Genomic DNA, 26212 nt, shown 5'->3' with positions numbered 1-26212 from the left:
ATTTCTTTTTTTTTCTGTTCTTTGAAGACAGGGTTTCTTTGTGTAGCATCGGTCTTGGAACTAGTGCTATAGACCAGGCTGGCCCCAAACATACAGAGATCCCCCCTGCTTCTGGGATTGAAGGTGTGAGCCACCAGTGTGCGGCTATCAGAATGATTTCTGATGACTATTTTATTTCGAAAACTTGATATTCCTGTTTAAGTAAACTACTAAACTTTTCTTCCAAAAACACTCTAGCCCCAAACTGTGATCCCTCTATATCAAACTAACTGACTTCCTCCTGCTTTCTCTCTGTACCAGGGAAGAACAAGAAACAGAGAGGAAAGTGGAAACCCAGAGGGGCGAGGGGGCTCTCAGGAGCAGGAAGACTGTGGGGAACAGAGCAGGGTGAGCAGGAGGCAGCGGTGAGACAAAGCCTCACGTCGTACACGTAAACTGCACAGAGCGCAGAAAGAGCCGCTGCTTGGATTTTCTCTTTAGTCTGCATTTTTCTTTTTTTTTTTTAGGGTATAGAGTTTATTTAGTGGGCTATAGACAGGAAAGGGACGGGAGAGGAGAAGGAGAAGAGAGAGAGGCAGAAGCTGCCTCTCTAGAAGGGGAGAGGGGAGGGAGCGAAGCTGCATTTTTCTAATTCAAAAAGTTCTCTTATTTCTCCAGATCCCCTGTCTGAAGCTGCATAGCTTGTTTTCCTTTGTTTTTTAGAGACCATCTTTCTCTGTGGCCCAAGGTGGACTCAAACTCAACATGTCCAGTTCAAAAAATGCGAACTATTTCAAATCAGGGAAAATGTTATCTGGCGCGGAAAGCAAACGATAAGGGCTGCTTTCAAGGAGCAGATGGCCGTGGCCAGAGGCTGCCGGTTCTGGGGCAGAAGCCACCCTGGAAAGCAGATGACAGGAACACACCTGTCAGTTTCCAGGGCTCTGACTCAGCAGTTTTTCCTAATGCAAGTTAAACTGTTACCTTTTCACCTAGGATTCAAGTATATGGAAACTATTATATTGAAAACAATATACCTTTTCACCTAGGATTCAAGTATATGGAAACTATTATATTGAAAACAATATCCGTACATCTATTTACTGTGTAGTGGGCAGTGCACACTTAATAGTGAGCACACGGAAGTTAAAGGACAACTTGCAGCTGTCTGTTTTCTCCTTCAGCCTTGTGGGGCCTGGCGACGGAACCCAGGGCCTTGTGCATGCAAGCACTCTTCCAGCTGAGCTACACAAAGACTGGCTTCTTTCAGTGGGTTCTGGGAACTGGACTTAAGGAAACAGTTTACTGGTTGAACTGTAACTTCCCCAGTCCTCCCAGAGGGGCTGGATTTCAAGGCCGCAGTCAGCTATGTAAAGAGTTTGAGAAGATCCCAGGCCACACTAGCCTCTCGAATACAGAAAGCCCAAAGTCCCCACTAAAACTGTTTCCATGAATCCCTTCGCCTCAACAAGCCCCAAACTCGCCTTTGTCAATACTGGAGACTACACCAGTCATTCTAGTTGTTTCTCCCCCAGAGTTCTCCCCTTCCGCCATCCCTTATCAAATCCTGACAAAGTCCAGTTGTATTTTTGCTCTATTTGTATTTTGCTCATTTTGTAAACGAGTGTTCGTGGGCACTCAATTGCCAGTGACTGCTTCAAAAACAGATATGAGGATTAGAAGGGTGGGTTTGTTAGGAGCAAGATGGGTCTCATTCATTCATTCATTCGTTCATTCAGTGTTTGTAGTGTGTCTACGTGTATGAGTGTGAGTGTGCTACACAGTACCCGTGTAGAGGTCCAAGAACAACTTTTCAAAATCAATCATTTCCTTCCACCATGTCAGGGTCGGGGATAGAACTCGGGTCATCAGGCTTGGCAGCAAGTGCCTCTACCAGCTGCACCATCTCATCAGACCCACAGGAAGGCTTTCAGGAAAAGGAAGGGAGATAGAAATAGAGCACTACGGGGCGAAAAGTGCTAAAATTAATTACATACGTGGAGAAAGCTGTCCCACAATTAAAAAAATCAATTTTAAGACTGGGTGTGTCAGTGCACACCTTTAATCCCAGGACTCAAGAGGCAGAGGAAGGTGGATCTCTAGGTGTCTGAGGCCAGCCTGGCCTACACAGCCAGTTCTAATCTACAAGATCCAGGCTAGCCAGGACTACATGGTGAGACTGTCAAAATAACTAAACACCATGGTATATATTTTAAAACTACAGGCACGAGCTTCCGTTCTGGCAGTTGACACAGAAGTCCATTTTGAGGAAGCTTGCACTCGGATTTCTACCAGCAGCCCTTGTGTGACCATAAAGACAGACGACTACTGATGTTCTTTTTCACTTTTCCCTTCTCCCTCCTTCCCACTTTCCTTTCCCCTTTCTCTCCCTTCTGTTCCCTTGTCTCCTCTTTCTTAGGACTTGGAACTAGCACACACTACTGAGCTACACTCTCAGGCCAGGGACAGCCTCTGAGCAGCAGTGACAACGGAAACCACGTGGGTACTTGGCATCACAGTGGATGAAACATCTCTGGACTTTGCCCTCAGGTAGCCGATTAGCTCCTGTTCTGAAAGCAGCTTGGCAGTCTGACTGGTCCGGAGGTTGTTACGATGACCTGACCCACCTGTCATCCGGAGCGTCCTTTTTATTCCTTTTCACTCTCCTCTATGTCACCTCCAAAATTAGGGAAATCAACATTTTCTCATACCACCCTGGGATTTATTTTTTTTGTAACCTAACATTTTGCTAAGGCAGATCCTATGGCAAAGGCTTGCCCTCTGTTTCTCTCCTGTCTTCCTGGCCAGATCTTTCTCCAAGGCTCCTTCTTAATGTAGCTTCTTCCTGATGGCATAATTCCCCTCAACTCTAGCTGTGTCTTCCTTTGAATAGCATCCTTCTTCTTTGAGACTGGTTCTTACTTTGTAGCTCTGGCTAGTCTGGACCTCACTATATAGACTAAACTAGCCTCAAAATCAAAGATACCTGCCTCTGCCTCTAGACTGCTGGGATCAAAGGTGTATGTCACTGTGGATACTTGACCTTAAGTCTCTCAAGGACAGAGAGAGTATGCTCTTTTCAAGCCCCAAGATAACTAGTGCCAAGTTCAAGACACAGGAAGCCCTAAAATTATTATCTACTGAATTTGGTGGCTCTTCTGCTTATGTGGCCTTTAACAAGTGCTTTCTGTGAAGGATTAGCAACTCCACAGTTAAAAGAAATGGAGGCAGGAACCAATTGAAGAGAATATTTATTCCCAAGTACCAACCAAAGACTACCTGAGTAGCCACATAAGCCTTCAATACATATATGAATGCTTGCAGAAAGGTGACTTTCGAAGTGCCAAGGTTTAGAAAGACCCAGAAAATGTGAGGAAAAAAAATATGTAATTAGAGGTGTGATCCCGTGGTAAGGTGAATTTAGCAAGTGTGAGGACCTGGGCTCCATCACCAGCAAATGAAAGAAAGAGGAAAGAAGGAAGGGGATGGACAGCCGGGAGGAAGGGAGGAATGTAAAAGAGAAGGAAAGGGAAGGATGGAAGAGAAGGGAAGAAAAAGAAGGAGGAAGGGAGGGAGAGAGAGAGGAAAGGAGGAAGAGAGAAAGGAGAGAAGGAAGTTGGGAGGGAGGGAGGGAGAGAGGGAAGGAGGAAAACAGAAGGAAGGGAGGGAGGGAGGAAGGAAGGAAATCTGGTAGCATGGTGGCCCAAATGCAGTCCCATCTCTCGTCCTGAAGGTGAAACATGTTCCAAGTGCAGGCTGGGTAGCTAGACTAGCCTAACCAGCAAGCTCCAGATTCAGTAAGACACTCGAGTAAATAAAGTGAAGGCTTGGAGAAATCTCCCAGTGACAACTTCTGGCCTCCACATGCACACACATGCATATACCTGCAAACATTAAGCATACCACGTACAGATACAAAGTAAACTTTCTAGGTAGAGGAAGCCATGTGTGCTACAACTGAACCTTTGAATGGGGAGGGGAAAAAAGTCAGGAATGGAAGTTTTGCTGAACGACTACCAAGTTTGAAAGTCACTTTGGCCATGAATTAGAATGAGGAAGCCTGTTACAAACTGCACTCATGTGGTATGAAGCAAAACTTGAAATTTAATTTGACAGTTTATCAGTAACACTTGAGGTTACAAATAATCATAAAAAACCATTTAAAACACATTACTCTTTCAAGTGGCTGGGAGTGTCTATAAAATTCACATTTACAAATGGCAAAGAGCACCCATAATACTTCATGCTAGAAGTTATTTTGTCTGAAGCTGCCCACAAGATCGTAAAATAGGCCAGAAGAAAAAATCTGAAGAGTACATTGGCGAGAAGGTCTGCAGGCCTTTAAAACTGCTGCCTAGTGCCCCAGGAAGTCAAGAGGCATGCTTTAAGTTCAGCTGGGGCCTCCAAATGCCATGTAAGATGGTCAAGTCATCTCTGATTATTCCCTGAATCCTGCAATCAGCTTCATGCATTTGTTTCGTTGTTAGTGTATTTCTTTCTACAGAAAAGCTGCCTTAAGTGGCCGTGAATTACTCAGGAAGATTCTGGAATAAAATTGCCTCTGTTTAAGTTCCTTATCTGCTACTTACAAGCTACGTGACCTGGGAAAATCGTGCAACCCTCTCTGGACCAGCATTTCTTTATCTCTAAGGTTGGGACGATACAAAAAAAGCAAACCCGACTTTCTTATCAGAAGATTTTGAAAGTGCTTAGAGCACTTCTGTTGCCTAACATACACATAATAATGTTAAAAATGTTAGCTATTCTTTATAACCAACAATTAAGGTTTCTTATCCCTCAACCCCCTCAAGTGTTTTCCCTCTGTACATGCGGGTTCCGCATATTTGGGTTCAACCAGACTCAAATGATAAATTTTTGAAAAACAAAATCATTCCCACATTGAACTGTGTTTTGTGTCTCATTCCCTCAGCAATACAGGGTAACAGCTATTTCTCCAGCTTCACACTGTACTATGTATTGCTGGTAATCTAAAAATGATTTAAAGTATACAAGAGGTGTATCACGACAGACTTACTGAGAAAGTCAATGCAGCCTGCCCCGTCTTGAAGAAACGCCCTCAGATCCTTCCCTGAACTTAGTTTTGGAAGCTGCCTCCCAGGTTCTGGAAAGGCATGGGACTTTTGACCTCGCCACGCCAATAAGGGTACATCTGCAGCCATAAAATCATTAGGCTGGGGTCTGGAACTGACCCATGACAGAGCAACCCACTGTGGGACCAGGGGTGTAGGGAGCAGACCCCATGACAGAAAAACCCACTGTGGGACCAGGGGTGTAGGGAGCAGACCCTACGACAGAAAAACCCACTGTGGGACCAGGGGTGTAGGGAGCAGACCCCATGACAGAAAAACCCACTGTGGGACCAGGGGTGTAGGGAGCAGACCCCATGTTGGCTTCCCTGGTCTAAAAAACTATCTATACTGTTTCTTTCTCAGCCAAATCTATGCCAGAGTCCAAGCTGCCCCCTGTTGGTATTAACTATATAAAAACTGCTTGGCCCCAACAATGCTGAGAACGATGAGGAAAATTACTGAAGGCATTGATGAAAAGGGATATTGAGGTAGTTAAAGAGGGGACAGGGTTCGCCAAGGTGACCCTGCTGAGTGGCAGGGAAGAGTGTTAGCGAGAAGGGGCAGGAGTTACGGGGATCCCGAGGCAAGGAGGAGGCAGGCTCAAGGACTGGTAGAACGGTGGCATGGTGGAAGCAAAGGAGTCCTAAGGGTATGATGGGGATGATTTAGAGCCGTGAGTGGGGCTAGTCTATACAAGGGTTTGTAGGCCTCGGGGCAGTTGGTTTTCTGAGGTGCTAAGAAGGTGATGTGATCTGATTTATATTTTGAAAAGATCATCTTCCTCCCAAAAGTAAAATAAACAAATTAAATAAAAATTAAAAAATAGCAAAAATAAACAAAACTAGAGCTGGTGAGGTGGCTCAGCGGGCAAAGACGCTTGCCACCACGCCTATCAGCCTGGGTTCCATTCCAGGTTGGTGGAAGGGTTCCAACTTCCACAGAACACCCGAGTTGGCCTTCCTCTGTGAAATGTGCTGCACATGAAAATAATGTGTAGGAAGCACTTGCATAGCATCTGACCACAGCAAACAGTAGCTAGCTGCCGTTGCCACTATTTCCCCTGAAGCCCATGTGCTCTTAAAATGCAAACGAAGTCTTCTCATTGCTGGCATTAAAGCCCTCAAGGGCCTTCCCATTGTGGAATGCAGAAACTTCATACTTCTTGCCATAGCTTTCAAGGTCATTCATGGCCCAGCTCTGGCCTTCTTTTCTGGCCTTAGTTCCTACCACTCTTCCCCCAAGCAACTCCCCATGGCTTGTCACCATCTCCCTTTCTTTTGCTTTCTTTCCCCTAGATGTTCCCTGTTTTCAGCTCAACCATCACCTTTCCTAATCACCCTAAGGAAGAGGACCTGCCTCTCATGTCCACCACAGGCTGTCTTAGGGCTGAGTAGAGCTCAGTGGTAGAGCACTTGGCTAGGAAAAGACCCGGTCTAATATTTTTTGTTGTTATTTTGTTTTGTTTTTTTGAGACAGGTTTTTTTCATGTAGCCCTAGATGTCCTGGAACTCGCTCTGTAAACCAGGCTGGTTTCAAACTCAGAGATCCATCTGTCTCTGCATCCCAAGGGCTGGGATTAAAGGTGTGCGCCACTATGACCCAACTCTCCCAGCCTCATGTGGCAGTAGGTACATGCCTGTAATATCAGTCTGGCCTACAAGACACCTATTGCAAAAATAAAACAAAAACATACAAATGAAATAAAAAGTCTTGTTTACTGTTTCTTTAACTAGAATGAATTTAGCTTGAGTTCTCCAACACATGGGAGAGAGAAGACTGTAGAACCTCAAATTCAGGGAAGGACACAACTGACTAACCTTACAAGCTAACACAATGGTAGTTCCGTTAACATGTATGAATCTTCTGCATAGGGAATTAAAACAGTGACCTACCAATATACAGAGATGTGATTCTAGCCATCTGTCACGGAGGACTGCAAAAGCTTTTATATAACAAACCACCAACACATTCTTGGTTAGCAATATTCCTGAAACAAGTGATTCGGTGTTTCTGTTAAAACACACTCCTCACTTGGACCCAACCAAGATAACCAAAAACAGTATAAAAGCCTGGTATCTCTGCCTTCACTTTCTGTCTCTTGTATACTTCAGCTGAAAGGGCAGAGTTAAGTCAGCCTTAACCTTTCCTTGCGTTACCTAGGAATCATGGGACAGAATCTTGGAGGACAGGTGGAAGCAATTATCCATGAGGGCATACCCCTGCAGCAGAGATACTTGTAGGAACAAAGGTAACTCCTGCAAGAGAAGAAAAATGACAGGGATAAGGGCTTGGGCTCATCTTGCAAAACCAAAACTGAGTCAACTATCAATGTGACCATGCCTTTATTAGGACGGCTTAACTACGCCTCTCTTACATTCTTTCCCCAGATTCCTCTGTTGCAACCTAAACCTCATGCTGGTACTCTGGAAGGATTATCTTGGAATCACTGGACACTTTTATTTACCCTTTTCAACATTAAATAAATCTCCTTTTCTGCTTCTCACAAAGACTTGTCTTTTTAATGCATATTGGGGATGGGTGGCTGAGCCTAACTTGTTGGGGTTGCTAGGGCCCAGGTTTCTGTGCCCCCTCAAAAAAACTCCATTATAACTCCTAAAATGGACACATGCTTCCCTATGTCCCTCCACAACTTCAGTGAAATTTTGCTTTCTTCATCAGCATAATTTTACAGGACTACAGTGAAAGTGCAGCCCCAGAGAATTGGGATAGGACACGTGACCATTTGCTCCTATACTAAACAAACACAGAAAAGTACTGTGATCTTTCAAATTTTACTTTTCCTATATCTTAAACTGTTCTCCTACAAATGGCTGCTGTTCCTCTCAGTAACTCCCCTTTCCTGTCTTACAAACTGTCTATATTTGATCTGTAGAAAGTTGGTTTTTAAAAAATGACGTAACGGGGGTGGTGATGTAGGGTCAGGAAGTAGACTGTCTAACACGCACAGTGCCCTGGGTTCAATTCGTAGCACTACATAAATAGGGTGTAATTCCAGAACTTGAGCAGTGAAGGCAAGAGGATCAAAAGTGCAAGGTCGCCCTCAGCAACAGAGTTCAGTTCAAAGCCAACCTAGGCCACAAGAAACCTCTGACTCAACAAAATTACTAGAATTACATACCCTCAAAATTAGGTTTAGCAAATGCAAAGAGGCATTTCTTTCCCAGATGTTAGCTATGGCTCTGGATGAGTTGGGCAATGAGCTAAAACATTATACCAAAAACTGAAACTACTTCATGATGAAATGCAGCAGGTTCAGGCAGGTCTGCTTTAAATCTGGGCTGTCACGGTTTAACAAAACTTCTTTACATTCATTGCTTTCCAGTAACAATTAATGCTGCTGAAGCATTTGCTATGTGTCCAGTCACTGTTCTGTCTCACCTCCACTGTAGCTAATTAATCCTTCAAATAAGCCCAGCAAAATAGCTCAGCAGGTTCTTGCTGCCAAGCTTGATGATCTGAGTTCGAGTCCTGACATCCACACAGTGGAAGATAACCTATTCCCAGTTGTCCTCTGGCCTCCACATACCTTCTATGGCATGAGTATAACCCCCTCAAAAATGTACAAAGAGAGAAAATACAGCACCAACCCCCACTATCAGGTTCTAAAGATAAGTAATTTGAAGCCAAGTCACTATTAAGGACTAGACAATCTAGCCCAGCGTAAGGGCCAGAGATCTTAGCTACCTACTTGCTCAACAACCATGTGAGCTCCTCCTATTCTCTAGGCACTGATAAAGTCATCTAATACACACCAGTGAATGACACAGATGGCAGCTCGGCTGTAATCCACATTCTTGGGAGGCAGAGGCAGAAGTGTGGTGAGTTTGAAGCCAGTATGGGATAAGAGAGCCCTGCCTCGGTACAGACAAAAAGCTAGATCAAACTGTTTTGTGAGCTGAGCATGGTGGCACACCCCCCCTTAACCCAAGCACTAGGGAAGCAGAGATAGGTGGATCTCTGGGAGTTCTGGTCTAAAAGTGGTTTGCCTCCTATGGAACTTAATTCTAGCAGGGGATTGGACAAACAGTAGAATATGAACACAAACATAAATTATGGGGCATGTTATTCATTTGCATCACTTCAAACTGCCAATAGGGATGTGTTGTTTTACCTACAAAAAAGGGTCATCTCGCATGGCTCAACCAACAGAGGTGATAGTGCAACATAAAGGAGAGTAAGAAGGCTCAGCTGACGGGGGTGGGTGTGGAGTAGCCAGGTGGTCCTCAAGGGGTGACACCTGAGGGAGGAACGGGCTCAGCAGTTATTCTTGACAGTGCAACTGCAAATGGCAACACCAGGCTATGAAGAACGAATGAGAAAACAGAAATGAAATGTTTTTAATAAACTATGAAGTTCTAGGACTGTGGCTTTTTTTTTACTTAGTTACATTTGTTTTGTCAGCTTAGTAGGTGCATGCAGCCACACTTGTGATGGTGGAAGGACAACCTGCATGCACCCTCTCCTTCTACCATGCAGGTGGTCCTGCAAGCCTTTACCTGCTAATCCATCCCACCAGTTTGATCGCAGCAAGTTCTTTTTTTTTTTCCACTTAGGATATACTCCTTTCTTTTTTTTTAATTTATTTATTTATTAAGGATTTCTGCCTCCTCCCCGCAACCGCCTCCCATTTCCCTCCCCCTCCCCCGATCAAGTCACCCTCCCTCATCTGCTGGAAGAGCAATCAGGGTTCCCTGCCCTGTGGGAAGTCCAAGGACCACCCACCTCCATCCAGGTCTAGTAAGTTGAGCATCCAAACTGCCTAGGATCCCACAAAGCCAGTGCGTGCAGTAGGATCAAAAACCCACTGCGATTGTTCTTGAGTTCTCAGTATTCCTCATTGTCCTCTATGTTCAGCGAGTCCGGATTTATCCCAGGCTTTTTCAGACCCAGGCCAGCTGGCCTTGGTGAGTTCCCGATAGAACATCCCCATTGTCTCAGTGTGTGGGTGCACCCCTCGCGGTCCTGAGTTCCTTGCTCGTGCTCCGTCTCCTTCTGCTCCTGATTTGGACCTTGAGATTTCTGTCCCGTGCTCCTCTGTCTCTGTCTCCTATCATCGCCTGATGAAGGTTAATATTCATGAGGATGCCTATGTGTTTGTCTTTGGGTTCACCTTCTTATTTAGCTTCTCTAGGAACATGCATTATAAGCTCAATGTCCTTTATTTATGGCTAGAAACCAAATATGAGTGAGTACATCCCATGTTCCTCTTTTTGGGTCTGGCTTACCTCACTCAGGATAGTGTTTTCTATTTCCATCCATTTGTATGCAAAATTCAAGAAGTCATTGTTTTTTACTGCTGAGTAGTACTCTAATATGATCGCAGCAAGTTCTTACTTGGTATTTAAAGCTCCCTACTTCATATCTCACTACAGCAGAAAAGCAAATAGCACTTGGGGCTTAAAATATTTCTCTTACTCCCAAAAATCAAAACAATGTTTTATTGTTATTGTTCTTTGGTTAATAAAGCTTTATCTACACAAAGAAGGAAACAGGACATGTCTGAAAACAAACTTGTAGGTCAAATTGCAGTCTGAACAACCTCTCAGAAATCCAAGAGCCGTATTCTTTTAACAGAGGAAAGTGTAGTAAATAGTACTGAGTGTCTGTAATTTACAATCTCAAGTAGGTAGGAGCTTCCCTAAATCTACCAAACCATTCTAACAGATAATCATTACTTGCAATATTCAGTGAGGATTACAGTTACATTAGCTACTAAAACTTAAGGAAAAGGTAACCAATGGAAAACTGTATCAAGTTAATTTATAGGGAAATGATATGCACGTAGAGCTCTATAAAAGACAGACCTTAGTTTAAGAACTTTTACATTCTTAAAGAACTCAAAAAGCGGTAATTTTTTAGAATTTATTTATTTATTTGCATTTAAAAGAAACTGTTGACAACAATTCACTAAACTAATCCAAGTGGGAAAATACAGTCAACACTTCTGAAACATACGTTTATTCCACTGAGCAAAACTTCTTAGATGGTTACTGACATGAAACTGAGTGCTTCAGACTGTTCTAAACACATGGTGGTATAGTTAACAATATTCAATCACATCTTTCTTTCCTGAATATATAAAAACTAAAATACCAATTAAAAAACTAATATATCTTCTCTTTAAATGCTTCTTACACATACAATCTCAGTCCTATTTAATAGTGGTAATTTAAGAGATTTATTTTATTCACAAAGTAAGTGTCAATCTACCAAAGAGAACCAATAGTTGGCCTATAGGTTCATAGTGCAAATAAAAACTTCAAGAATGCAGCAACTGACATTTCTAAAAATAAAAAAAAAAACATAAAATTCTTATAAGATTCATGCAAAAAGTTTTCCTAAGCAGATAGCCGCAGAACTAGAATGCTTGCTAAATTTGACTGGCAACAACAATGGGACTCCTATGTTTTGCAGATTTCGACTTGAACTCTTGTCTTAGGCTTTGTATTTGGCTTTTCCAGTTTCACTAATGACACAAACATGCTATAAAATAAAAGAAATTCATATTAGAAAAATGTATTCTGGAGAGGCAAGAACAGCATTAGAGAATACTACTACATTGTCTGGGTTCCTACCAAACAAGGTAATTTGGAACAGTAAACTTGAAGAGAACACATTTTGAAAACAAAGCAGAAATATGTTCCATTAGTGTGATTTTTTTCTTTCTTACTATATAACTTTGAAAAACATATAAAGCTGAGCATTGAAGGCATATCAAAATGGGGCCAGTGTAGCCAGGTGGTGGCACATGCCTTTAATCCCAGCACTGGAGAGGCAGAGGCAGGTGGATCTCTGTGAGTTTGAGGCCAGCCTGATCTATAGAAGGAGTTCCAGGACAGTAAGAGCTATACAGAGAAACCCTGTCTCAAAGAACCCCTCCCCCAAAAATAGGGTTCAGGGTAAGTAATTTTAAAAAGATTAAATAAAACCCGCATTTTAGATAATGCTATCCATGTAGTCTTAACTATTCCTGGACCATGTTCATAAACTCACCTAAGGGGCTCTTGCCTCCAGAGTGGGAAGCAGGTATCTAAAGTAGAGTCAATTACAAGATTTAAATAGAATTGTTATTTCTCACTTATGACCATCTTTATCATGTAACAGTGAGACAGTTATTGTATATTAAAGCTGTTCAGCTATTTCAGCCAGCAAGAAGTGTCACCCTAACCTGGCCACGTTCCTGTTCTAAGGACGTCTGCACTTGACTACAGCTTTGTGACTAATGGGAACCAGCAGTCTGGTCAAATTACAAGATGCTGGGAGAAAACAATTCTTCCCTTTCCTAAATTTTTATGTGGGTTTTTGAAAAATGAGAGTGAGTAAAAAAAAGAAGCATTACTTACATTCAAATCCCTGAAGTGCTCATTATAGTCAAGGGCATATCCAACAACAAACTTGTCAGGAATTTCAAATCCAACAACTGTAAAGAATCACAGTTACTAATTAGATATGAAAAATAGCATTTTCAAATCTAATACTTGAAAATATGCCTTTTTTACACATGTTCTCTAAAGTAACTCTAAGACATTTCACAATTTTTCAGTTATAAGATGGAAAGATAACTGACCAAAGAGCATCTACTTACAGTCTGGCCTATACCCAACACTTCGAGAGGTCCTTTTCACCAGCAAGCTGTTAATTACAAATATTACATGTGAGATATGGAAAGACAACAGAGCATTACAAAAGAAAACAGTGTTCTTAAGTAGTACCGCCTACATTTAGAATATGGTTAGGAAGACAGAAATGGAGAGTTCACACGAAAGACAAGGACCTGACTGATCTCTACCTGGAAACTGGCAAGATGTTTCTAAGAGCAGAATACTAACACTCACTTGTCTGTTGAAACACAGCTACTGAGGAGGATGAATGGGCAGGGGTGCCAATAAGCAAAGATGAAAAGATAAGGGATCCAGATCCAGAATCCTTGAAATACAACCCCTAAACTTTAAAGGGCATGGGTAAGAAATGCTCTTTCATCAAGACTTTTAATAACTGGCTCACAAACGGGAACTTTAGCCTACGAAACAAATGCGTTTAAAAAACCTTTTATCCCCCCCAGTGGAGACTGAACCCAGAGACTTGATTATCAAACCAAGACACAGACACTGATGAACTAAGTGACTGCGTGCAGATTTCACCAATTTTATATAAATTCATCTCTTTCTGTGTAGTTCAGGCAATTTTAATCACACGTGAATTTATCTAATCACCACCATAATCAAGATACTTTGAATCATGCAAAGCTACCTCCTATATTCCCTTAACCCCTGGCAACCCCTAATCTGTTCTCATCTGTATGACTCTGCCATTTCAAAGTAGGTTATATAAGTAGAATCATACAGTTTTATTACTTTGCTTTTGGGGGGGTGTCTTATTATAATACCCTTGAAAAATAGGGGATTTTAGGTATGTTGGAACAGGAGCAGGTAAGCAAGCAGTTTAAACAGAGCAAAATGCCTGCTTTATGTACTGCTTAGAGTGTACAGCTCCAGTAAGAGTCATCTGGACTGTTGTATATCAATAGTTCCTCTTTATTGCTGATTTGATGGTATAGGTGTCCTACAGTTTTATTAAAGTTTTGTTGCTTCTAATTCTGGGCTATCACAAATGATGTTATGAACATTCATATGTACAAATTTGAGTAGGGTAGTACGAGACAGGCATGAAAGCTCAGGCTGTGTGTCTCAAATTCAATGTGATCCTCCTGCCTCCGCTTTCCAAATGCTGGGATCACAGGGGTGAACCACCATACCTGGCTATCAACATGTATTTTCCCTTCTCAGGGATAAGCACTCAGTACAAACTGTAAGGCCTTCTAGTAGTTATGTGTGCAGGCTTTTTCTTTCTTTCTTTTCTTTTTCTTCTTCTTCTTCTTTTTTTTTTTTGGTTTTTCGAAACAGGGTTTCTCTGTAGCTTTGGAGACCATCCTAGAGCCAGCTCTTATAGCCTAGGCTGGCCTTAAACTCACTGAGATCCACCTGCCTCTGCCTCCGAGTGCTGGGATTAAAGGCATGCACCACTACCAGCCAGCACGTGTACAGTTTTTAAAGAAACTTTTCTAGAGTGGCCATACTATCTTATATCCATATCACGTAACAACATTCTAATTTTTATTTTGGGAAAAAACAAAGATAACTACATTATCCAAAAAAATTACCTAAGTATTCTATGAGCACATCTCACCTCCAGCAAAACAAAAACTCACTGAGGTTCATTTCCACCATCTATCAGAAAAGTTCATGAACATAAACTCCTTAATAGGCCTAATTAGAATTATAGAGATTCAAAGACTTTACTCAGGTAATTTGATCCTTTAAAAAGACTTTGTAAAAGCCAGTTACTTGGTCACCAGAGATGGCTCAATGGATAAGACTATTGTTGCCAAGTCTGCCAACTGTATCCCACCACCACCCAGGACTAACAAGGTAGAGAGAATCAACTCCCCAGGCTGTTCTCTGACCTACAGAAGTACATGTGCCACATGCCCACATCTCTGCCACAATAAGTAAGTGTAATTAAAAATTTTTAAGAAACAATCAATCAATCAGGGGAAAAAAGAAAAAAAGACATGAACTTTCTTCTACACAGAAACCACAGATTAGTCCAAGATTTTTTTAAATCAAAATGAAATTGTAAAAGTAAAAACAAAGCAAAATGTAACAGCAACAAAATAAATATGATGTTACTTTTAGCAACAACAAAAATCTAACTTAAAATAACAGAAGCATCAACTGAGCAGGTTCCCTGTATTCAAATCATCTCCCTACAGCTTATTAGCTCTGTGTCTGTGGGCAATTCCCAATGCTTCAACATTCTTGTCTGTAAAGTGGAGATAACAAGTGCTATAGGATCAAATTATAACTAAGGATAAAAACAGAAAGAACTGTAAAAGCAAAAATCAAACATCCAGGTATAAAGCAAGGAAGATGTGATACTGCTTCAGAAAAAGAAGTAGGCATTGTAAAATTTCAATGACACAAAACAGGATGCCTTATCCATCACTCGACTCCAGGAGATCCAGATGTTCAGGGCCCACCCCTTGTGGATATCACCTTTGGTATCACTGGTTTCCATTTCACAAGGTGACTCTAGATCCTCTCATGCTACTGAGCACAAGTTTGACATAAATAACATGCTGCAAACCAACTGTTACTTGACTCTACATATGTGTGAGAGTTCTGTATCTAAAAACTGTGTATCAAGTTGGTCTGCAAGCCACAGGCACTCAAGTTTGCCTCGGGTATTCACCTGAAAAGCTGGCCATGGCTGTATGTGTTTGTGACCCCAGAGCTGTGAGGTTAGAGATAGATTCAAAAGCTCACCCACCAAACAGCCTGCATTGCTAGAACTTTGAACTTACAGCTCAGCTAGAGACCCTGTCTCAGGCAACAGAGGAAGATATCCAGTCCTGCTCTGGACTTTGCGTATGTGCACGTGTGTACTCACCTATACACTGCACATAACACACACACACACACATTCTAACTATACCAAAAACATAAATATTTCCCTACATGATTCAGCATAATTATTTATATAACATTAACTAACACTGTAACATGTATTAAAGTATATGGGAAAATATGCATAGGTTCTGTGCACACACTCTTGACATTCAAAAATTAAATTACATTTATTTATTTGTATGTGGGTTGGGGTCATGTGTCGTGGTATATACATGGATGTCAGAGGAAAATTTTTAGGAGTCAGTTCTCTCCTTTCACCATGTGGGTCCTACGGTTTAAACTCGGGTTATCAGGCTTGGCAGTAGTTGACTTCACCCACTGAGCCATCTCACCAGTCCTTCTGACATTTTTCTCATGAAGGACTTGAATATCAAGGGAGCTTAGTGTCTGCGGTGGTTCTGAATCCAAGGCCTTATATCTACTGTATTAGACAAGGAGTTGACTATAATGAAGGGCTTTATTAACACACAATAAAATTACAAAGGATGCTATCTAAGTTTTAAGATCACATTACTTTTTAATGATAAAATGAGAGCTGAAAGCATTTCTCCTTACAAAGAAGCAACTACTCAGTGCTCCAAATGAAGAAAACATTCTACTTTAAAATGTCATACATACCTTGCGACCTTAACCATTTTGGGGTTGTACTGCTTGACCAAGGAAAGCAAAGTCTGCATTGTTTTACCAGTGTCAATTATATCCTTTCAAAAAGAAAAGAGACAATTAATGATAAATAAAACCAGCACAATTTTAAAATTAGTCATTATACAAACACAAAATATTAGAGTCCCAATGTTCTGTTATTCCATGGCACAATGGCATCATTTTTTCAGCACATACAAAAAACCTAACAATTCACACAAAGAGATAGTCTGTAAGTTGTAACCATCTGGCTCGCAGCAAGTAGTGGGAATGTTAGTCTGAGAACTAGATTGCACAGATGTAGCAAGGTAAAAAACAATGACTTAAAATAGTTACATGTAAACACAGCACACATACACAAATATTTCTGTTGTTTTTCACACAGGGTCTAGTCTAGCTATATGGCTCATGTTGGTGGCCTTAAACTCAAGATCCTCCTGCTTTAGACTCCTGATAGCAAGAATGACAGGCATAAATCACCATGCACAATTCTGTAAAAGTATATTGATTTTTTTTCTTTGTAATTTCAAGATAGGGACTCTTTCATCCAAAATTCTGATACTGGGAGAAAAGGTGTTTTATAATATGTTTTAAGGCATCCAAATTACTAAATTTTACTATATAAAATGACTTTATCAGGGGTAAAGCATCTGTTTAAGATCTGCAGAGCCACAGATCTTGAGTACTATTAAAAAAAAAGTATCAGAAAACAAATAAAAATCCATAAAGCAACGTGAACCACAAGAAATATCAGGATTAGAGACTTGCGAAAATGAATATTCTATGGTAAGGCGGGCAGAATATTGATGGGCACCAAAATTACTGGCCCCTGGAGTACACACTGGAAGAACTTTTCCCTCTTGGAGGTGATCGGGATCCATGAATGTAACAAGATATAGAATAATTTCAGCAGGCTAAAAAGAGAATTCTCCTGCTGATTTCGAAGAAGTGAGCTGTCATGCTAGGAGAAGTCTATGTAGTAGGACATGAGGGATGAACTTGTGGATGAGAGCCACCATTGGCCATTAGTCAGGAAGAAAACTGTCCCTCATTTGGACATTCACACAAGGAACTTATGGAGCTATATAATCCTGAGTATATTTTTATTTGTGCGGTGTGTGTGTACACACCTGCTATGGTTCAAAACCAGCTTGGTCTACATAGCTAGTTTCAGGACAGCCAGGGCTACAGAGTGAGACCCTTCCTTAAAAAAATAAGAAAATAAGTGAAAGAAGCCAGACACAAAGTGCAATTACTATGTAATTTCATTTACATGTTAAGTCCTCAATAGACAAATCTTAGAAAGTGGAGATGGTAAAGGAAGAAATAAGAAATGAAGGCTAAGGGACTGATTTTCTCTGTAGGAAAATGAAGATGTTTTTATAGTGTTACTTAAAAAAATAAGTAAGGTCCATTAAGATGGCTTGGTGGGGAAAGTCATTTGCCATGTAAGTCTAGTGATCTAAATTCAACCCCCAGTTTCCACGTAAAAGGTAGAAGGAGAGAACCTATTATACACAGTTGTCTTCTGACCTCCATGAGCATAATGTGGCACCATGCAAACTTTTTTTTCAAGATAAGGGTATTCTGTGTAGGTTTCTCTGCCTTGGAACTCAATTTGTAGTCCAGGCTGGCCTTGAACTCATGGAGATCCGCCTGCCTGCCTCTGCCTTCCAAGTGCTGGGATTAAAGACTTGTGCCATTACCACTTGGCAACAAACTTTTGCTGTTGTTTTGTTTTTTGTTTTCTTGGTTTTTTGGTTTTGGTTTTTCGAGACAGGGTTTCTCTGTGTAACAGCCCCAGCTGTCCTGGAACTAGCTCTAATAGACCAAGCAGGCCTCGAACTCACAGAAATTCATCTGCCTCTGTCTCCCAAGTGCTGGGAATTAAAGGTATGTACCACCACCGCCTGGCAACAAACATTTTTCATTAAAGAAAAGCCAAAAGTGGTGGATAAGTACAAGGAAACAATGTTTTCTGACACAGTATAGCCAGTTAGTTGTACTTATCACAGTTGAGAAAGCATATAAAAATAAAATGCGAGCCCCAGATTCAGAGAGAGACCGTGTCTCAAATGAACAGACAGTGCAACAGAAAGGGCACACATCCTCTCTGGTCTCTGTATCTGTGCACAGGCATGCATACTTGCACATACAAGCATATATACTCAAGACATTCAAAACACATGCACAAAAATAAGTATTACAAAAAGCAGAAAGAAACAAAGAGATTACAAAAATGAATAAGCAACTAGGGGCAGAAAAATGATAGAAAAATGTTCTGGAAAATGTAGAAAGTATAAAGAAAATGAAAAATAATGGAAACAAGGTTAGTTATGTATTCTGAAACCACATGGGAAAACCTATTAAAATGTTTACTGAAGAACTGAGGATTAGCGTCAAGGTAGAAGGATGATCACCAACAGGTATAGAGTTCAGTAAGGCAGACAGATATGAAATAGGAAGGCCACAAAAAATAAAGGGGTATGTGTGTAGGCTGTTAGACAATGATAAGTAAAAAAGTATTGAAAGGGATAGGAAGCTGACATGGAAATGTAAGATTTTATGTAGGATAGGCAAAGAAGGTCTTAATAAGAAAGCGACTGCTGAGTAAATCGATGGTTCTTAAAGCTTAGCATGCATCAGAATCAGCTCAAGGTTTGCTCAAGAAAAGCTCGCTGGTTTTCATCAGTATGTTTTTGGCTGATGCTTTTGGTTTTTAGGGATGACACTGAAAAGCAATGGGCTTCAGAAAGTGATGGTTTGAGTCTTCACTCATTACCTGGTAACTTGGCAATCTGTTTGCCCTTCCTGTGCTTGTTTCTACATGATTTACAGTAGTTAACTGGCAAAGTGAGCACTGGATAAACTTTACTGATACTATATACAAAATACTCAAGGACATAATAGCAAACAGAAAATAACACATGAACTATAAATATTTTATAAGAATATTTGATACTCATTATTTAAGATGAAATAAGAATCTTATGTTTCATAAAATAAAATGTAGGATAGTAAATCACATATATACACATACCCCTCTATATAGTTATAGCTACTTTTAAAAGAAAAAAATCAAAACCAATAGAAAGTGTGTAACTTTTTCATGAGCAGCAAATAACATCACTTATCCTTTTTTGTTTGTGCTTTTGTTGTTATTTTGTTGTTTTTAAAAACAAGGACTTGGGGCTGGAGAGATGGCTCAGTGGTTAAGAGCATTGCCTGCTCTTCCAAAGGTCCTGAGTTCAATTCCCAGCAACCACATGGTGGCTCACAACCATCTGTAATGAGATCTGGTGCCCTCTTCTGGCCTTCGGCATACACACAGATAGACTATTGTATACATAATAAATAAATATTAAAAAAAAAAAACAAGGACTCTCTGGTTTCAAATTTATTATGTAACCCAGGCTAACCTAAGCAGAATTCAAGAGCCTCCTGAGTATGTGCGATTCCAGGCATGTCATACTGTACATGACTTCTCTTTGTCATTAGAAAACACAAGTCCCAGCCGGGTGGTGGTGGCGCACGCCTTTAATCCCAGCACTCAGGAGGCAGAGACAGGCGGATCTCTGAGTTCGAGGCCAGCCTGGTCTACAAGAGCTAGTTCCAGGACAGGTACCAAAAGCTACAGAGAAACCTGTCTCAAAAAATCCAAAAAAAAAAAAAAACCCACAAGTCCCCCATTAAAACAAAAAGATTTTTATCCCTGGCTTACCTTTATTATGATACATGCTAATTTAGAAAATTTTAAACAGTATATTAAAAGTAAATGCAGAACTTACTTCAACAATCAAGACATTCTAGAAGAAAAAGAGAAATGAAAGTTAGTATATGAAGTAAGATATATTTCCAATTATCAGTGAAATCAGATAACAAACTCTAAGAAATTACCCAAACTCTTGCTTATAATTATTTGATTATACTGAATCCTACTTGAAACAAGTGTGCTATTAGAACTTAGATGTCCTTAATATTAAATCATTCATAAAGAATATTTGACCCATATGTTCATTTTTTATATATAAAAAAAAGCTTTTACTCCCTAACACAAGATCTTTGACAACTTGTGAAATTTCTCTGGATCTCAGTGTCCCACATGTAAACTGAAAAACCTGAACCAGCTGGTCTTTTATGTATCTTGACTCTAATATTCCAAGAACTGCAATCTGTACAAATGCCTCCCAAAATCAGGTATTTAACATAACTGAAAATGCAATTAGCATTTTATTTTCACATCAAGCTAAAACTAGAATGGTTGCACACATATCTGAGGGACTACACTAAGAAAAAATACCAACATAAACCCCTAAACCCATTCCAATGGGCCTAGAACTAATTATCTAGTCAACTCTGGCCTCAAACTGTGTTTCTTACACTACGCTAAGATTTATTTGAATAGCTACATTGTTTTAAATCAGTATGTTAATGTATTTTCAGTTTACTTAGAATTTACATAGACCTCATAATATAAACATAGTTATGTTATTCTTTCCTTTTATTCTGTAGCCCAGGCTGGCCTAGAATTCATTATGTAGCCAACTCTGGCCTCAAACTGGCAGCAACATTCCTGTTTTAGTCTACCGAATGTTAGTCTACTGGGTCCTCACTCACGCCACTTCCTGTGTTTATGCTAGTTGAAAGAACAAGGCAGCATTTCACAAGCCTACAATATTCACTGCACAAATTTATTCTATACTGTTCATCTACAGCTCTCAATGCACTCGTCAAACAACCATAACATTAGAATTTTAATGTCCTCTATATTATTCTAAGCCAGTGGTTATCAAGGTAGAATATATAATATCTACTGGGTTTCATGAAAATTTGACCTTTTCACCTTGTGGTGGTTTGAATGAGAATGCCCCATGTAGGCTCTTACATTTGAATGTTTCGTCCCTAGCTGCTGGAACTGCTTTGGGAAAGATTAGTCAGTGTGGCCTTGTTGGCGGGTGTATGTCACTGGGAGTGGGCCCTGATGTTTCAAAAGTCCATGCCAGCCCCAGTCTTTAGTATTCTCTGCATCCAATTTGCAGATAAAATACAAGCTCTCAGTTACTGCTCCAGTGCTATGCTGTCAGCATGTCACCACGTTCCCACCCCATGCCTAGGATGCTCATAGACACACCCTCTGAAACTGTAACCATGCTCCCAATTAAATGTTTTCTTTTATAAGTTGCCTTGGTCATGGTGGGTCTTCAAAGCAATAGAAAAGTAACTACAGACATATTTCATCTTATTTAACCTACAGTGTTAAGTACTTTACAACATAAATTACTACCTAAACTCATACATAATTTACAAATACATATGCTGTGGGTAAATCCTTGAAAAACTGTTTTGTGACTGGGTATGAAAATCAAAGTTTGGAGAATCATAGCTTATGCATTAAAAGTAAATTGTAACCAAGAAAAACTTCTAATATGTCCATGTCTCAAAGCAGTTTATCATAGAAGGCAGGATCTCACAGTCCTGCATGAGTCTAAGAATAGAATCAAGCAAGGTTAGCCCAGAACTTCTGGAAAGCAATTCACAACTGCAACCTATTCTATAAACAACAAAAAGGTCACTTTAAAGTAAAGCTCAGGATATGCATAGAAAATAAAACAGACATTAAAAATTTGGGGTAATCTAGAGGCACAGAGTAGAGAGCAAATGAATTACATTGATTTATTCAAATTGTGGTTCTGTCACCTAATAGTGACTAAACATCAACATCCTTCTATATGGAAAGGGTATGATGACTCTCTTACAGGGCAACTATGAGGATTACATGAAATAATAAACATAAGATGCAAATCTTTAGCAAAACTGAATATATAGTTAACTCATGAATTAGAAATTGCTTCCCTAGTTCCCTACCTTGAACATTTGAAAGATACCAACCAGTCCCATCAATAAGTGGTTCACAGCAGCAGTGATAGCTGCTGCAGTATTATAGAATTATAGACTGGTAAACAGCATGGGCTTCTGGGACAGAGACTGAATTACTGAATTCTAATCTTGTGTCTAATACTAAATACCCGTGGTTGAGTCGTAAGTACATATTTTAATTCTTTACATTTATTTTATGCTTCATTAGGGAAGTTGTAACAGCTCGAATGTGGAGGTCAGAGCTATTTAACCCAGGTCATCAGGCTAAGTGGCAAGTGTCTTCCTGCACCAAGACATCTTGCTGGACCCTAACTATAGATTTTAACATAAGACAGCTTATACAAGTCAACAAAGTACAGAAAGATCAAAAATTTGTCCAATCAATACAATTCTAGATTACTGCGCCAATACAGAAACTGAGAATTGCTACCACTGAGAGTTTATTTCATGTCAAGTTGCTACATGTCTACTTAATAATGAAAACAATGATGCTCAGGTGTCAAACAACTTACCTAAAGTAGTCAACAAAGACAAGCACAAGAGGAATGATTAGAATAAAGGTAGATTTTGGATCTAAAGCAAATATCCTCAACTATAAATTAATGTGAAACTATTTACATGTATCTGTACTTGCACACACATAAATTTCTGTAAAAGAAAAAATTTCAAATAAACCCATAATCTCATCACCAAGATTTAACTCCGCTTAATTTTTACTCCTTGATTTTTTTCTACAATAAACAGAATCTACTGTGACTGTCATAAAAAGTTATTTTAGAAGCAAAGATCTGTTTAAGATCATGGAGCTCTGTAGTGGGGCAGAGCCATTAGGTGAAAAAGACAAGGTCAAACTAAATCACACAGGCCTTGAAGGCTAGGCCCCTTCCAGCACTGAAAACTGATTATAGAAGTGCAGGTTTCGAATGGCTTCTAAATATGGACAAAGCACGATGAAACGGGAGGAGGTCTGCAAGTTATACACCAAATGGACAGGATAGAAAAAGAACCAACAGATTACAACTTCTCCTCTGAAGTTTCCAAACACCACTGATGGCAGAATTAGTTTGGCATGACCCCAATACAGGATAGAACTATAGAATTTCACAAGTGTTTTTTTATGTTAAAGTTCCTCTACAGATTTTCAGTGAAGTAAACAGAGAGTACTAAAATCTAAGAGCTAAAGGAAGAGCTTTGGTGTCTGCATTCAAGCTCTTCTACTTCTTTGTTGTGTGACTCTGAGATTGTGAGACAGTTTTCATCTTGTAATCCCAAGTAACTTTTCAAACTGTAACTCTATTGCTTAATTTCCTGATCTGCAGACTGGGAATAACTTCCCTCACCAGATTACTGTGAAATTTACTAAAGTAATACATTTATACATGGAATGGTGTCTAAAAGTAAACAATAACTAGCAGTTTAGAAAACATATTCAATCCAGTATAGTGATTCATGCTTGCAATCCCAGCCCTTGGGAGGCTGAGGCAGGAGGATCACCACGAGTTCAAGACCAGCATGGCTTACATATGAGATGTCAGGATGGTATGGGCTACAAAGTGAGACTGTCTCAATAAAACAAAAGGCACTTGGTGTCGAGTCTGTCTCATAATGTGAACACAATTCCCTGAACCTACATGCTGAAAGCAGAGAACTGACTCCTATAAGTTGTCCTCTGACCTCCACACATTCATGTACCTCTTACACACACATAGAAATAAACCAATGTTAAAATATTTATTTACCATAAACTGCTGTAATAGTCTCTACTAATATTATATTACTTAATCCTTTTAACTCTGAGATAGCTACCACTAACATTTTAGCTCTACCTGCTTCTGAGGTGCATAGGGTTAAACAACCTCCCCAAGGTCACAGAGTTACGAAATGCCAAGGCAGGTTTTTGATCAACACTATCAGATTCCACAACTCACACTTTCAGACACCATACAATACTGATTTTATTTCCTTTAAAGATATAAGTGGGGGCTAGAGGAATAGTTCAGTGGTTAAGAATGTGAAGAGTGCTTGACGCACAATCATAAGATCCCAGCACCCATGTAACAAGCAGGGTATCCTGCAAATGCCTGTAATTACAGCTCTGACAAATCTAACACCTTCTTCTGGTTTCTGTGTGCACGTACAAGCTTGCATACTGGCAGACACTACACACACACCTTAAAAATAAAACTACATGTGAATATTACTTAATTTATTTATTTATTTGTTTATTTGTTTATTTATTTATTATGTATACAATATTCTGTCTGTGTGTATGCCTGCCGGCCAAAAGAGAACACCAGACCCCATTACAGATGGTTGTGAGCCACCATGTGGTTACTGGGAATTGAACTCAGGACCTTTGGAAGAGCAGGTAATGTTCTTAACCTCTGAGCCATCTCTCCAGCCCCTGTGAATATTTTTTTAAAGACTGCCTTTTGGTCCGGCAATGGTGGTGCAAGCCTTTAATCCCAGCACTCGGGAGGCAGAGGCAGGCAGATCTCTGTGAGTTTGAGGCCAGCCTGGTCTACAAGAGCTAGTTCCAGGACAGACTCCAAAGCTACAGAGAAACCCTATCTCAAAAAAAAACCCCAAAGAAGAAGAAGAAGATTGCCTTTCTCTTTCTCCCTATATGTATTTTCTGAAGGATCTGAAATTAGATTTCCAAAGAAGTATTACAGAAAAAATTAGCAATATGGATTTTTGGGATTAATGTAAGATTCTGCAATCATTTGGCTATACAGTCCAGGGGATATTTCCAAGAGTTAAGCAACACTTGCTTATCTTATACTAATAAAGTACCTCTGAGTGTGTGATTGACAGTACAGTTATTAATTTAATTGATTCTTGGTATAAAAAAAGATTCTTCCCTTCCCCCTTCAAGATACATACCTTTCCAGTTAAAGTTGAGAGATCATCTCCACCAATAACTTTTATGTCACCTGTTGACTGGTCATTCTAAATTAAAAAAAAATCTGAATCATTTATAGGCATATTCTTGTGTACATACAAACTTCTCAAATTATCTTATGTAAACTACAAGATTTAAGAAGTTAGCTATCTAGTGGCTGCAACATTATGGTATTCTAAATTAAATGAATTATAAGAATTAGGTTTCTAGAAATGAATGACTATGTAAATTGCACATATAGATTAGTAAAAATTAAAAATCCTAATTGACCATTACTGATTTTTGATGTTCTGAAGAGTCCTAAAAATAGAGTACATGCATTTCTGAGTGGGATATTATAGCTACTCATCATCAATCAGGCACTTCTCAGGTCACAAAGGACATTTTATTAGCATGGCAGGTGTCTGCTTCTGGTCCTCTAACATTCTTGTGAGTCACATAAGGAGTTGGTCTGGGTCACATCCAACCTTAAGGGTACCCCCTAAAAGTCCAGCCCATATCCAAGTCATCTTCAGAACTGAGAAACCAGGTATAAACTAGTCTGTTGTAACATACTTCTTAGGTTCTCACTTTCTGCTCTCATAGAAATTAGCAGAAACCCTTATAGGGGGTTCAAAGGAGAGCACTTAACACTCACTATAGCTGGTGAGAATAACTATAATTTGGATGTGCTGGAATCAAGACAAAAAACTGAATGAAAACAGATGAATAAAAGAGCCTGGCCTTGTTCTACTGGGACAGTAATGAGTACTATAAAGCTACAGCGATTACCTTGTGTCAACCAACACAGTGGTTGACAAAAAGTTAAAGGAACCAAGTAAAATCCAGAAACAGACCCAAAAACATATGACAATTTAGTATATGACAAAGATGGTATTTTGAGTCAGTAATTAAAAGATGAATTATTCAACAAATGTTGTTTGATCAATTACTTATTCATTTGAGAAAAAATAAAGCATGATCCCTACCTCATGCCATACATAAAAATAAATTCCAGATGGATTAAAATCTAAATGTAAAAAATAAAACTATAAGTGGAATGGAAGAAAATGTAGGAAGGTTTTTTTCTTTGCATTCTTAGAAAGAGCAAAAAACCAGTTATGAACTCCAACTGAAAAGTTCTATAAAGAATCTTCCTTATTCATATTACACTTCAAAATAAGAACCCACCAAATGGGACTGAAGAGATTGCTCATCAGTTAAAAACACTTGCTGATCTTGCAATGGAC

The 26212-nt window shown here is 39.8% G+C and overlaps 1 protein-coding gene across 1 annotated transcript in view; it reads right to left on the bottom strand.

Annotated features, from left to right (window-relative positions):
- Positions 1-10941: 10941 nt before the first annotated feature.
- The window catches only part of Hprt1 (hypoxanthine phosphoribosyltransferase 1), a 35279-nt gene continuing 20008 nt past the window's right edge, over positions 10942-26212 (bottom strand). The window contains exons 4-9 of the mRNA XM_075957634.1: positions 24965-25030; positions 19990-20007; positions 16178-16260; positions 12676-12722; positions 12434-12510; positions 10942-11573 (exon numbers count right to left, since the gene is read on the bottom strand). Coding sequence (XP_075813749.1) covers positions 11526-11573; positions 12434-12510; positions 12676-12722; positions 16178-16260; positions 19990-20007; positions 24965-25030 — 339 coding nt within the window. The 3' untranslated portion in view covers positions 10942-11525. The remainder of the gene's footprint in view (positions 11574-12433; positions 12511-12675; positions 12723-16177; positions 16261-19989; positions 20008-24964; positions 25031-26212) is intronic.

The sequence above is a fragment of the Microtus pennsylvanicus genome, chromosome X, assembly GCF_037038515.1.
Source record: "Microtus pennsylvanicus isolate mMicPen1 chromosome X, mMicPen1.hap1, whole genome shotgun sequence".
Taxonomy (NCBI): Eukaryota; Metazoa; Chordata; class Mammalia; order Rodentia; family Cricetidae; genus Microtus; species Microtus pennsylvanicus.
The sequence above is the reverse complement of the archived record's forward strand: the minus strand, read 5'-3'. Positions and strand labels throughout refer to the sequence as shown.